A 12945-nucleotide genomic window follows, 5' to 3' on the forward strand; every position below is an offset into this window, starting at 1 on the left:
CAACAGCTCAGACATACTGCAGAGCTGGGCAAAACTGAAATATAATTTACTAATCTCACAATTTACCCATAAAATCTAAGAAGCATTTAAGGCATCTTTCTATACTCCGAAGCAACTTTATGAATGCTAAGAAGGCATAAGGCAAAGCAGTAATTTCATTATATATAATGGAAGGCACCACTGTTATGAAGTACTGGGATACTGAAACATTCAGCATTACTTGTCTATTCTATGTGTTTTTATCAGGCAGAGTTTTCACACCACTCCAAGCTGGTTGGAAGCTGAATACTAATTAATTTCACCACGCTTTCTAGCATTAATCGTCAATAAAGGAGCAGTTTTATGTCTTTGTGGGGAATCCAGCATGCCCTAGAGCCCTGTGGATTTAACATACATCTTGGCAGCAACTGCTGGCACAATAGAACTGTGTGGAAAAGGCACTGTCCTAAGCAGGCTGGGACACTGGAAGATATAGCAATCAAGTGGGAAAAAGGAGAATCCAATTACTTTTTAAAGACTCAATGTAGCTGTTTACTGAACATTTTGAAGTACTAACTCCATTATTCCCATGCTAATGCACAGTTTTCTCAAAAGTAACGGTCCTACAGTTTTCTCATTTGATGTTCTTCAGGTCAGTCATGTTAAATCATTTATCTAATCCCCTCAAGGGTCCCCTCTTTTTAAAGTCAGAGCTTCAGCTAAACTGTCTTGTTCATCTACCTATACAACTCCTTTGATTTCTCTCTCTCTCTCTCACACACACACACACACACACACACACACACACACACACCATACAGCAAAAAAATAAAAAATAAAATAAAATAAAAAAAATCCTACTAGGAAGTATCATCAGTTATGTAGCTGAGACCAACTATAATACAAATGAGGTAAAGCAGTTGTCATTCAGAGTTTGCCATTTGGCAAACTGAGGTAGATATTCAGCAAAGGGGCCAACAGCCTTCCCTTTGCTCCAGTGATATATTTTTAACTCTAGTCAGAAATCTTTACTGACCTTTCACATTGTTTACCACTGAACATTCAAAGTGAGTGACTTTTAAGAAAAACAACAAAAACATTCAAAAGAAATACGGAATCACCTGATGGGTTATCAGGCTTTCCACATTAAACTTTGGCTCCCTGTTCATTGTCCTTCGAACAGACATACATTGTGAGGATGTCAGGCATGACCATCAGGATAGGTAATTCAGTTTTGTACCGTGCACTGTATCTGAAGAGATGAGGTAGAAGTCTGGTCAGTAGCCAGTGGTGCCGGAGGCTCCTCACAGTTACTCAAGACAGGGTTCACGTTCACACCTGAGTCACTGCCTGCAAAGGAACTGGAGGTGCGTGGGGTGACACTTCTAACAGAAGAAAGGTGTATCTCGTCATTGGACTCATGAGAGAATCTTCCAGAGTCTCCGGTCTCATGGCTTCCTTCGCTGTTTGCTGAATGCTCTGTATCAGCTACAATACTGAATGGCACCTGGAACTTGGATTGCTGGCCTGGGGAATTGGGGGAGTCATCTTCACTGATCAGTACAGTGGTGCCTGGCTGATATAAGCACACAGCTTGGACAAATCTTCTCTGAGGCTGGATAAAAACAAGGTGTGAGAGAGAGGTTAATCAACCTCTCTCAAATAGATACATGAGCAGTGCTTGTTTAATTCCCCACCCCATTTGGCTGGAATGCCTACAACAGCATTAGCTGGGAGCAACAATTTGTGCCATCCTACAGGAGGAGAAAAAGGTATAGCCCCAATTCTCTCTCATGTTTTCTTCTACAGTACTAGATGAAATACTTCATTCAACCTAATCACAGATAATGGAGGCTGATTTTCACTGGAGACCCTGTTTGTATTTTAAAGTTACATTTATGTATCTATTTTCCCCTCCATGGATTTTCTTTCACGCAGCATGCTTATGGTTGCTGCAAATATTTTACCTGAAGAAGCATCAGAAATATGCAGCTACATACCAGCTTCTGGGCAAGCTTTTGTCTGGAAGTGTATTGGAATATGTATTTTAAACATAGCTATGGACAGTCTCTATTTCTTGACTGTGTGAGAGAACAGTACAAGTCATAATGATTCCATAAACATCAGTCAGAGAAGATCCCCAGCAAGTGTAAGCTGGCATGGTTGTCCTGTAGACTTTACTATTTACCTATTATATGCTGCCTTTTATCCAAAGAGGGGGTGGTCAGAGCACAGTATTAGGAGCCACTGACTCTGGAGTTTCAGTTCTAGCTTTACCTCAGAGTTCCCTTTGTACTTTGGATGAGTCATTTAATGTCTCACTGTCTGTTTTCCTTCTGTAAACATAGAGATAATACTACCTACTTACTTAGCACTCAGGTTAGTGGGAGCATTATTCAATTGACGTTTATAAAGTAAGTTTCAAATTTAGTACTATATCTGTACATATGATTGTTATATGCAGGAACCCCTTCATCCACTGATGGAGTGCAGTCAGTTTTAGGTAAAACATAGCACCTGTTTAACATTAGAGAGCCACACTACACAATAGGTTAAGGGGCAGGAAATGAAGAATAACATCTCAATTTGCATTTACAAGGAGACAGTATAATGTTCATCATTTAACACCAAGACACCAAAACCATCCCCTTAGAAGCTAAGCCCTTAGTAATGCATTTTAATAACCACAAGCCTAGACATCCTTCCTTGCAATGTCATGGGATTGTACCAGGCCTTTTGTGTTCACAATAATTTGGGTAGGTTACCTCCTCTGTTTTCACCTTCTTAGAATCTTGGAAGAAGAGCCACCTTTTCTTGCAGCTGGTCTTTGAGATAGGACCATAACTGTTAATAATCAGATCAGTTCCTCCCTAAAATAGAGAGAGGGAAAGAGAGAGATAATCTTGCTTTATTAAATTAAAATGCCATGAGTTTAAAAATAAACCATAGCACAACAATAATTACAGTACCACAAATACAGCAAAACATTTCAGCTACCATTGCTTCTAGACATCACCACCACCTTGAGCTAGCATCACTGATGGGTGTGTTGTCTGTGACTGAATTAGGACTGGTTCCTGCAAACACTCTTCAGATGAACAGCTCCATTAAAGTCAGAGTTCTATGTGCTGAACATACATTGAGTCAATATGACAACATATGAAAGTAAGGATAACTCATGTTTGCCAGATTGGTCCCTTAGAACTGAAGTTTCACGGGGAAGGGACCATGTTCAATTATACATCTGCACAGTGGTGAGCATCCTGCCAGCACTCAAATGCTAATACATGCATTATTATACACTTGACTCTAGTAAACCTGTGTCTATAAGATACATATAACCCAATGTGCTTTATCCATTAAAATATACAAAAAAGATATTGATGCACATTTTAGTACCAGCTCACATCACACTCATTTAATGGTGCTGCTTAGAACATTTATCAGCCTGAATGGACGCAGGGCTCAGATTTTTGACAAGCCCCATTTCCCGGTGCCTTGAATAGAACCCTCTGAGCCAGCAGAAGGATACTCTCAATAGTAGGCTCTTGGCCTGTGGAACATATGTCTTCTGATGCTTGGCAATCTTCAGAGCACAGTGTAAGGCATAGGCATATGGGCGGACGTTTAGCTGAAATTTATGATGAACTTACTGGCAAATTAATGTTCCCATCGGACTGCAAAACTTGTGGTTGTCCTACCTCATGTAGATTATTATTATTATTGATAAGCATTTATATTGCATATATCTTTAATGATGGGAGGCACTCAGGTGCTATCGCAATGGGCACCATGGAAATATTTATAGACTGGAAGTGAATAAGGCTCACAGTACCTTAGCATCGACGAAGCTGTTTCCTACTATCATCGGCAATAAAGATTCGTCATTCTCTGCAATTCCTTCAGTACTCTTCCCCACCTCGTTCGCACTGGCTAATGAGATGCTGGTATGTGATAGCTGGTCAGTGCCTTGCTGCATAGTTTTAGGAGCAGATGTTTTCCTGTGCAACGTTAAGCAGGAGTATAATTGGCCCATAGATGATACATATAATATCAAGACTAATGCTTTTCACTGAAGTTTTATTAGCCAAATAATACTATAAGTTCTTGATCTTCAGCTTTTATTCGTGTGCTATTTCTAACTCATACAGAATTCAAATGCCATTGTGTGCCTTAAAATCATATTCCCCCAGGAAATCACACTGCACCGTCTGTAAATGTATATATGGAAAGCATTTCTCATGATTGATTAGTAACATTATCAAGGGGGAGTAAACAATCAAGAATATCAGAGCAGTTCTGGAGCCCGAAGAAAGCTAAGGAGACCCTCTCATCATACTTATGCTCTGCTGGACGTATATATTTTTTAAATGTATGTTTAAGCTGAACTGAAAAGCTTTTTATTTTTAAATAAAAGTAACTATTAAAAATCCCCAAATCCCAAAACTATGGGTTAAGACTTACTAATTACTAATGTATTATTCCTTTTCTTACCAGCCAAGACCCATGAGTTTGTGGTCCTTTGTATTCCCTCCAGAAATTAATGACATAGGGCTAGATGGTGACTTCCACTTGCATTGGTACAAAGGAGCTGAAGTCAGCAGAGTTGGGCTTTAATTTGAGGTTCCTCCTGCCCCAAGCTTACAGAAGCTCTTACGCAGGAATACTGTAGGGTTGAGGCTCTGTGGGCTGGCTGGGGCCAAGCTGGCTGGGTAGTTGATAAATACCAAATATTCATCTGAGTCTGGAGGGAAACCTGCCGGAGACTTAATGACACTTCAAGCAGCATTAACTCCCCTTCATGTCTTCTACTGCTTCCACAGCAGAAGGGGCTTGGGTGAAGCAGGGAGGGCCAATGAAAGCAAGGGATCTGAGGGAGATACCTATCAGTGGTATGAACATGATGAAGTGAGGCTGAGTGCTTCAGAGTTGCCTCATCCAAAGCACTTGGACAGTACTCTGGTAAATAAGCATCCCTGATCGTTCACATTCATATAGGAGCAGCTGAGAATGGCTTATACAAAAGAGTTCATTTCTCCAGTAATAAAAGCATACCTGGCTTTACTGCGGTAGATCAAAATCAGGATGCAGATAAGGATGCAGGTCAGGGCTATACAAACTCCTACAACAATGCCAGTCATTGATTTCTGGTCCAGGTGGTAATAGCCAGAATAAGCTGCAGCAGAAATAACACATGGCATTTAAAGACTCACTGAGTAGTATAATCATCTTCTGTCCTTACATCTGGGAATCGATGGAGTCACAGCCACAATGCCAACAAATTCTTCTTTTCAACAGGACTTCTAGGCCTTTGCTATCATATATTTTCACATTGCTTTTGAAATAACTTGCAGTGTATATAAATGGCTTGTGGATTTCTGAACATTTTCACCTGGGAGGGCTCAATAGCATGAGGGTTTTTTTGTTTAATACATCATATTGCACCAATTCCTGGGAGCCTGTACTCTGTTTTTACTCACTAAACGAACGAGAGAGAGAGACCAAGCGCACGAGCATGAATAGTTGCCCGAATAAGGAAAAATTAAGTTTTTGGCCCATTATGTGTAACATCTCAGTCTAGAAACAATAAAAGGCAAAAAGTACACCTCTCTGAATAACTACTGCCCTGTCCTCATCTCTCTCACACTTACAGCTTTAGAAAGCCTTCCAAATCTTGATGACCACACATAGATAAATTCCACCACCTAATGACAGCAGAGGGTAACTTAAAATTCCATTCACATATGAAAAAATTACTAAGAGATATAGCTTAATTTTCACAAGGTATACAATGGACACAGGCAGATGTTCACAAAAAGTACGGTAGGTGGGATGCCTTCTTTGGTAAGGACTGTTTACAGGTAGGTAATGACTCACAAAGTCTGCTCCAGGGCTGCTGGAATCCCAGGAAACAGAGGAAATTTTCACATATCTACTGAGGGAGCCATCTTGCCCCTCCTGGCTTCACCCTTGCAGGAGTTCTTGCTATGACTCATCCCATCACACTAATATATCATACTAAATATGGGTCTTTAATTACATTTTAAATGCCATAAGGGAATGATCACAGATTGAAAAAATACAGACAGCTACAAAGTTGAAATTGATGGAACATTCTAAACCACATTCAAGACAAGAATGTGCATTTCAAATCATACATTCTCTGTAGCTGGGAAAAAACTGAAACCAGCAACTATGCATACTGGGACAAAAAACTTGAAAATGGTTTCAGTTAGAAAAAAGGTGCTGTACTCATTACGGACACAAAAAGATGTGGCTTTTGCATAATCCAGGAAATGAGTATGGGATAAAAAACAGTTACAGATCTTTTTCTCAGGTCCTTGACAATGACAGTAACTAACACATTTTTACTAACTTGTGGCATCTGCTGAATCTAATCGTTTAGGCCTTTGGTTGGACTCCGAAGTCTCCTTTGGCAGGACTGCAAGCTCCACTGCATTTGAAAAAGGTCCTTCTCCCACCTCGTTGGATGCTGCTATTTTAACAATGTAGACATTTCCAGCCACCAGGTTCTCCAGCAAAGCCATGGTTATTGCTCCTATTAAAAGATTGTTTTAAAAAAAGTTTAAGTTAGGCAAACAATGCAGGGAATTTACTGGAAGTTAGCTAGCAAGGGCTAGATTCAGTCCCTTTCTTCCTCACAACCGTTGACTCTTGTGTAGAAAAGAGAATACAACCTTTGCATCCTAACCATCAGATACAGGATTTGAAGTGAACAGTGATAATCCCTTCTCATTCTGTCTGTTGTATTCTCTCTGCACTGTATGGGTAAAGCACACACTGGTCATTCTGCTGTTACAGTAAAGAGATACAGTGATACAGTGCAGACCCAAGATTCAAGGACTGGCCACACAGAGTCAGCAAACTTAAACCTGACCCTAACTGCATTTCAGTATGACAATATTTGCATTGTGATCCATGCTCCAGGAGCTTCCCCCCATATAGTCTGCGATGAGCTCCCAGATTACAGCTCCTTCTTCACTGACATCATAATGCAAATGTGACACGGCATTGGGATGCAGGCAGCTGAACTGAAACACACAGAATCTCAGGTCGGTTTGGCAACCTGAACGAGACCGGTTTGGGCAGCATCGTCCTGTAATTTTAAAATCAATTCAACCCTATTTAGTTCCAGCCAGGTTCAGCTGATTATCATATACCCAAGCAGGACTACAAAGAAAAAGATCAGAAAAAATGTCTCTCTCACATATGAAGGCAGCCAGAAACACAGATTATATACGTGAATAGGACTCAGTCACATAGTACTTGCACAGGCAAAACTCCTATCAGAGTCAATGAGGATTTTTCCTGCACAGGGATTGCAGACTGGTGCTTACAATTCCAACTGCTTTTTAAAATGCCATAGAAATACATTTCTGTGTTTCTTCCTGCTATAGAAATACGTTATTTTTCTTTCCAAAATAGTGGCAGCTCCAGGACCTAACGTATCCCTGTGCTTCTCCATAGATTCCACTCACTTAGCTACCCCAGCTTTTCCATAAAAAAATCCATTAGCTAAAAGCACTTGAAGTCAAATGTAAGGTATCTGTAACCATCAAGGGTGAAAGGTTATTTTTCAATACTAGAGGCTCTTTCCAGCAGCTCCTTTTGAATCAGTTGCACTTCTAAAGCAACTAAGCAATTTGTGCTGATTTACTGCACACCAAGTGTGTAAAGGCTGTAACTTCTGATGCACTTCAAGTGAGTTTGGAAAAAGGGGTAGGGGGAAAAACAAACCAAGGAAGAAAGATTCTTCATGTTGCAAATAAGCAACAAACTGAAGCAACGATTCAGACTCTGCTGTTATTGGCACGAGGTAGGTCAAATTAAGGATTTTTAAAATGTTGGAAAATGGATAATAATCCTCAGTGTTATTTGAAATGTACCCTTGAAGTCTGAGCTGGGAAGAAGTCTTAGATCTCTTGACATTTTGGAATCTTCTGCAGAAGGTTAGTTTGGGAATAAATTAGTACCAGGTGTTACATGTGACTAGCTGTTCTTGTCAAAATGAACATTAAAAATGCTACTACCTCAGCTTTCCTGCCAAGGGAGGAACATGGGACTATCATTGCATTTTCCCAAACTTCCTTTCATGCCCTCCTCAACATATCTATCACTAGACTATTTAAATCTAACCTTAAAAGAGCAGAACAGCTTGTTTTAAAGTGTCAGAAACCTGAATTATTCCCTAATCCTCAAGCTTTAACCTATCAATCAAAACACAAAATCAGTGACTGCAAAACTGATTGAGATTGATGTGTTTCCATTTGCCTGCCCTCTACAGCATTTTCAGTATGAGATCACATGAAAATGATCAGTGGTCTATTATAAAATCTACAGGTCTCCATATCCCTTGTTCTAAGTATACACAGCAAGTTTTTACTGGAAATTGCTGCTCATGGTTCCCATAGTTAAGATTGAGTTGAACTATATATTTAAAGCAGGAATTCAACCACTTAATACTATATGATGAATACAGCATGTCTTCCCCAATATTACACCACTTATACTTCAAGTACAAAATAAATTTTCTGAGATTTACAAGTAAATCTGTTAATTAGCTTATGAGTTAAAATGGGTCCTTGAAGAAATTTAGCACTGAGTGTCAGAGCATTTTTGGATTCAAATGATCTTAATAATGGGATAACATGTTCAAACCTCCACTTCTAGTCAAAACTCACTGAAATCTCAGGTATTGGCTACATTTCAAGACTTCTTTATTATCAATCATATTTTTACTGTTATTCTTCATAGCTGAACTGTTCTCTTTGGGCAGAAGTTGATGAATAATGTTCTACTACACAGAATTTCATGGAGAACTACCACCTTTCAAAATGTCTGCCATCGCCCAATATTCTCACTGGGACTGAGGACACAGCAGCTCTTAGTGAGTGGCTGTTTGTAGAAAAGCATCTCTCTCCAATCGTTCTCAAAGGGGTTGTATGTCTCCATCTCCTGAAAGCATAGGGGGCATCCATCATTCCTGAAGTGCACTTGGCTTCACTCTCATTGAAAGTAATGGGACATTGAAGCCATTCTGAAAAAGGGCAAATTCTTTGTGACTTTCCCTGAGGGATGGTCTTTAGACTCGAAAGTCTAGCCTCTGCTGACAAATAAATTTTCAGTTATGAAAACAAAAAGAATTAAGCCTAGATTTTTTTCCCCTCAAAAGTTACCTATTGCACTACTCTGCCCTACAATTCCCTGGGTTTCTAATGCTTGTTTTAAGGATAATTACATCACTGCTGGACGTTATTTACCCTAAAACTACTGATATGTATTCTGACCTCCATTTCAATAGTTTTTCTGGGAATAATAGAAGCCTATTGTTTAGATGCAGCTCTTCAAAGAGCAACAATCCTACTCTGTAAAAATGGCACCTTCTTACTCAGCAGATCTGCTTTCTGTTTATTCAGTGTCATCTCAGATTACTTTCGTGACAAAAATAAGCTTTATTTTTACTTTTTCTTCATGTTAGTACTACAGAGCCAATACAGCCATACAAGAGAATGAGGTGGATTATATTCTGGCTCTTGTATCATCAATATAATTAGTTAAATTCCAGTTGCAAAATCTTTACAATTGGGGATGAGAAGCCAGAAAGCTTGATGTTTGGAACCCAAATTGAGTTTGCACAGCTAACAGTCAGAATTATACAAAAAAAAAAAATGGACTCCTGCAATGTCATTTTTAAAGAGTCACTTTTCACAGTAGCGCAGCACTTTAGGAACTTGAGATCTGCAGGTGTGCACTTAAAAATGAAACCTTCACTATTATCATGATGTGGAGCTGATTAAGTATAATTGGATTTATGGAAAGTTTCAGTTCATTGTACAAGCTGAATTGCAATGCACTGCAGAAGGCTTCTCTCCCCACTCATTTTGTTCTATTTACCCGTTTTAAATGTCTTTCCACCACAATCCAGTGAATAACTCTAAACTAAACACATTCAGAATTGTCATGGTATTGCCATGAATGTTAGCAGCACTTTTTTTCTTTTGTTGTTGATCACAAGACATTATGCTATTTTCAGTTCTCTTACAGTAGATTGCCACAGCTTTTCCAGCTCTAGCATTTATGATTATAGTTTACCTTCTCTGTGTAGCACTTGCCACTCTCCAGCAATCCAAGCTTTCCTAGATGCATAGAGGATAGTATAGCGAGTAACAACTGTTTCAGGACCATCAGGTGGCTTCCAGGAAACCAAAGCAGTATCATCTTCTATCAAAGTCACCTTCACTCCTAGTGGAGGGCCAGCTGGCGCTGGGAGAACAGTAACACAATATTATTAGGGTAAACACATTCATATGCACTTAAATTACTCCAAAGGAAAAAGATGTGCAGATTCTAATACCATAGCAATGTCTATAGCTAAGTTCTAAGTAGACAACTGGGCAAACACACACCAGTGTCCTCAAAAGCCACTTTCTTTTCAGTTCAAATTTAGTCTACAGCTTAGATTTTGTAAAATCAAGCTTTTAAAAAAACCTTATGATCATGATTTTCCTTTGCATTCAAATGGAGACAGTTGTTTATAAACAAATTAACATTTCCTTTAGTGTGTGTCACTCAAATACTGCAGCACAGAGAAGGTGAAAGTGAAACTGACTTTACTATCATAGTCCAAACTGACAAATGCAAATGCATAAACAAGCATCTCAAATAGTGAATAGGAAATTGGATTTTTAACATTGCTTTTGTTTTGATAGTTTCAGGTTTTGATAACAGAGATAAAGATTTTTTCCTCCCAAAATATATGATTTAAAAGTTGACAGTCTCCCTTTAACGTGATAATTTAAAGCTCTTATTTATGTTATTTTAATCCAAATGATATTTATGGAGGAAGCAAGTTACATTTTATACTCCAACAACTGTGGATTTTCTCTCAGAATTCGTATACATTTTCTCAGCTGCAAAATGGCGAGGGTATGCAGAAATGCAGTTAGAAGGACAATCCTGACAAACAGGAGCAATAGTGAAGCAACTGGGAGACAGATGAGAGACAAAATTAACTTAACAAAAATCAAAACAGACTAGATGACAGTTTCCAGGCCCAGGCCCACTGCCTTAGAAAACTTCCTTTTTAGTACAGTACTGTTATTGGCTAACCATACCCTACTGCCCTTACCTTCTGGAAGTGTGGTATGGTAAACTACTGGACTCCAGGGACTAGACAACTGATCCACATGCAGTCGAACTGCAAACTCATACTTGGTTTTTGGTTCTAGACCTTGAACCAACATGTGAGTTTCCGACCTATACAAAAGAATTAATAAAAGATATTTAATACTAAGGGTAGCTGATGGTTTCAAATCCAGATGAGATCCCTTTGGCACTAATATGCAATTCACCCCTGTGCAGAGGACTAGGCTTGTGGACCAGTTAAACCTATTCTGAGTTGTCCACCAGTGAATGTCACTCGGGGTATTTAGGGTGATGCTCATAAGTCACAGTTTATTAATCTTTAGAAGTTGGTCACCAAATTAATGAGAAATTTGGATCTGCTTTAACTCTTTGGGGCCATATTCTGCTCTCAGTGATACCTGGGTTAATTGTAATGTTCCTGACTAGCAGTACTGACATCAGGGGAGTAACTCTGAATTTACACTGGCATTACAGAGCACAGAATCTGTCTCTGGCCATTTATTTAATCTCCCGTGTACTGTCTGCATCTTCTGTGTTCAAATTTTGCAAGCCTGTATTTGAATTTATTTATTTTTGTCAGAAATGGGAGGAGTTTACTGCCCTGCTGCAGTTATTTTAAGTACAAGTAACAATGTGAAAATTATACCGCATCTAATTTTAAAGTCAGAGAAATGGAGAGAAATGTATTCGTAATAAAATAAAACCTAGGTTTTAAAACAGCACTCTCCTTTCCTATACACCTGTGGAATACTTTATTATTAATTAACACAATCAAAATACTTAGCACTGACAGAAGTTTTCATCGTCTAAGTCTTTTACAAGCATTAACAAAGCCTTACAGCACCCCTGTGAAAGCAGGTAAATATTAACCCCATTTTACAAATGGGAAAATTGAGGCAGAGAGATTATGGCTCAAATGCCATAAGTGATCTCTAATTTTGGATGCTCATCTGGAGACATCCAGGCTAGATTTCCAGGCATCCTGAGCACCCACAACTCCAGCTGAAGTTAAGCAGAGTTGTGGGTACTTACCACCACTGAAAAACAGCCAACATCTCACATCAGGCACCAAAACTAAAGAAAAATTTGGGACCAAGGTCATAGAGGGGTATGTCAGAACTACAAGTAGGACTTGATCCTGCCAGTGTTGCAAAGGGCAGCCCTATCACATGAGATCCACAAAAGCGCTGAGCACAGCTTGATCCTGCTGGTACAGATCCCTAGTTGTGCTCCGAGTGGAGTGTGTTACCCATACACATCTCTAACAGAGTCCACAAGCATCTGGCTATGCAGAAGCAGGCAGAGGGAGTGTGATGCCACACCGGCTGCACACATGCAATCCAGGTGGCAGCAGGTGAATAGAGATGTCTCTCTCTCACCAAATTCCCCTACGCCTATCAGCTGCAACTATAGGGGCCATATGCACAGACATGGACTAGGCAGGGACCTGGCTATTTCTTGATGAGCACCATGGCCTCAAACACAGGCAGCCTTTATGGAGTAGCAGCATGTTGGAAGGCTGGCCAGCCCTTGCTGTGTGCCCATCTCAACCAGCTGGAGAGGTGACCCCAGACAGACTCCCCCTCCCTGTACAGTTGCAGAGCCATGCATTCCTCTGATGCTTGTGCTGCCTCTCCATGGGAACTTGTCCCCTGCCACACAGGCAGGCTTTGGATTCTGCACCACTCCGCAGGGCTCAGTGCACTCAGTGGCACGCTGAGATCAAGCTATGTAGTTTAATTCTGGGATTAGATCACTTGACCATGTCCTATCTTTGCCAAGTTTATCTGTAAATAGCAC

At 39.8% G+C, this 12945-nt stretch overlaps 1 protein-coding gene across 1 annotated transcript in view; it reads right to left on the reverse strand.

Annotated features, from left to right (window-relative positions):
- Positions 1–1067: 1067 nt before the first annotated feature.
- PRTG (protogenin) overlaps positions 1068–12945 on the reverse strand; it is a 117872-nt gene continuing 105994 nt past the window's right edge. Inside the window, exons 14-20 of the mRNA XM_039492397.1 lie at positions 11129–11256; positions 10093–10263; positions 6356–6538; positions 5035–5155; positions 3815–3980; positions 2745–2849; positions 1068–1594 (exon numbers count right to left, since the gene is read on the reverse strand). Coding sequence (XP_039348331.1) covers positions 1208–1594; positions 2745–2849; positions 3815–3980; positions 5035–5155; positions 6356–6538; positions 10093–10263; positions 11129–11256 — 1261 coding nt within the window. The 3' untranslated portion in view covers positions 1068–1207. The remainder of the gene's footprint in view (positions 1595–2744; positions 2850–3814; positions 3981–5034; positions 5156–6355; positions 6539–10092; positions 10264–11128; positions 11257–12945) is intronic.

This window comes from Mauremys reevesii, linkage group 10, assembly GCF_016161935.1.
Source record: "Mauremys reevesii isolate NIE-2019 linkage group 10, ASM1616193v1, whole genome shotgun sequence".
In the NCBI taxonomy this organism is placed as follows: domain Eukaryota; kingdom Metazoa; phylum Chordata; order Testudines; family Geoemydidae; genus Mauremys; species Mauremys reevesii.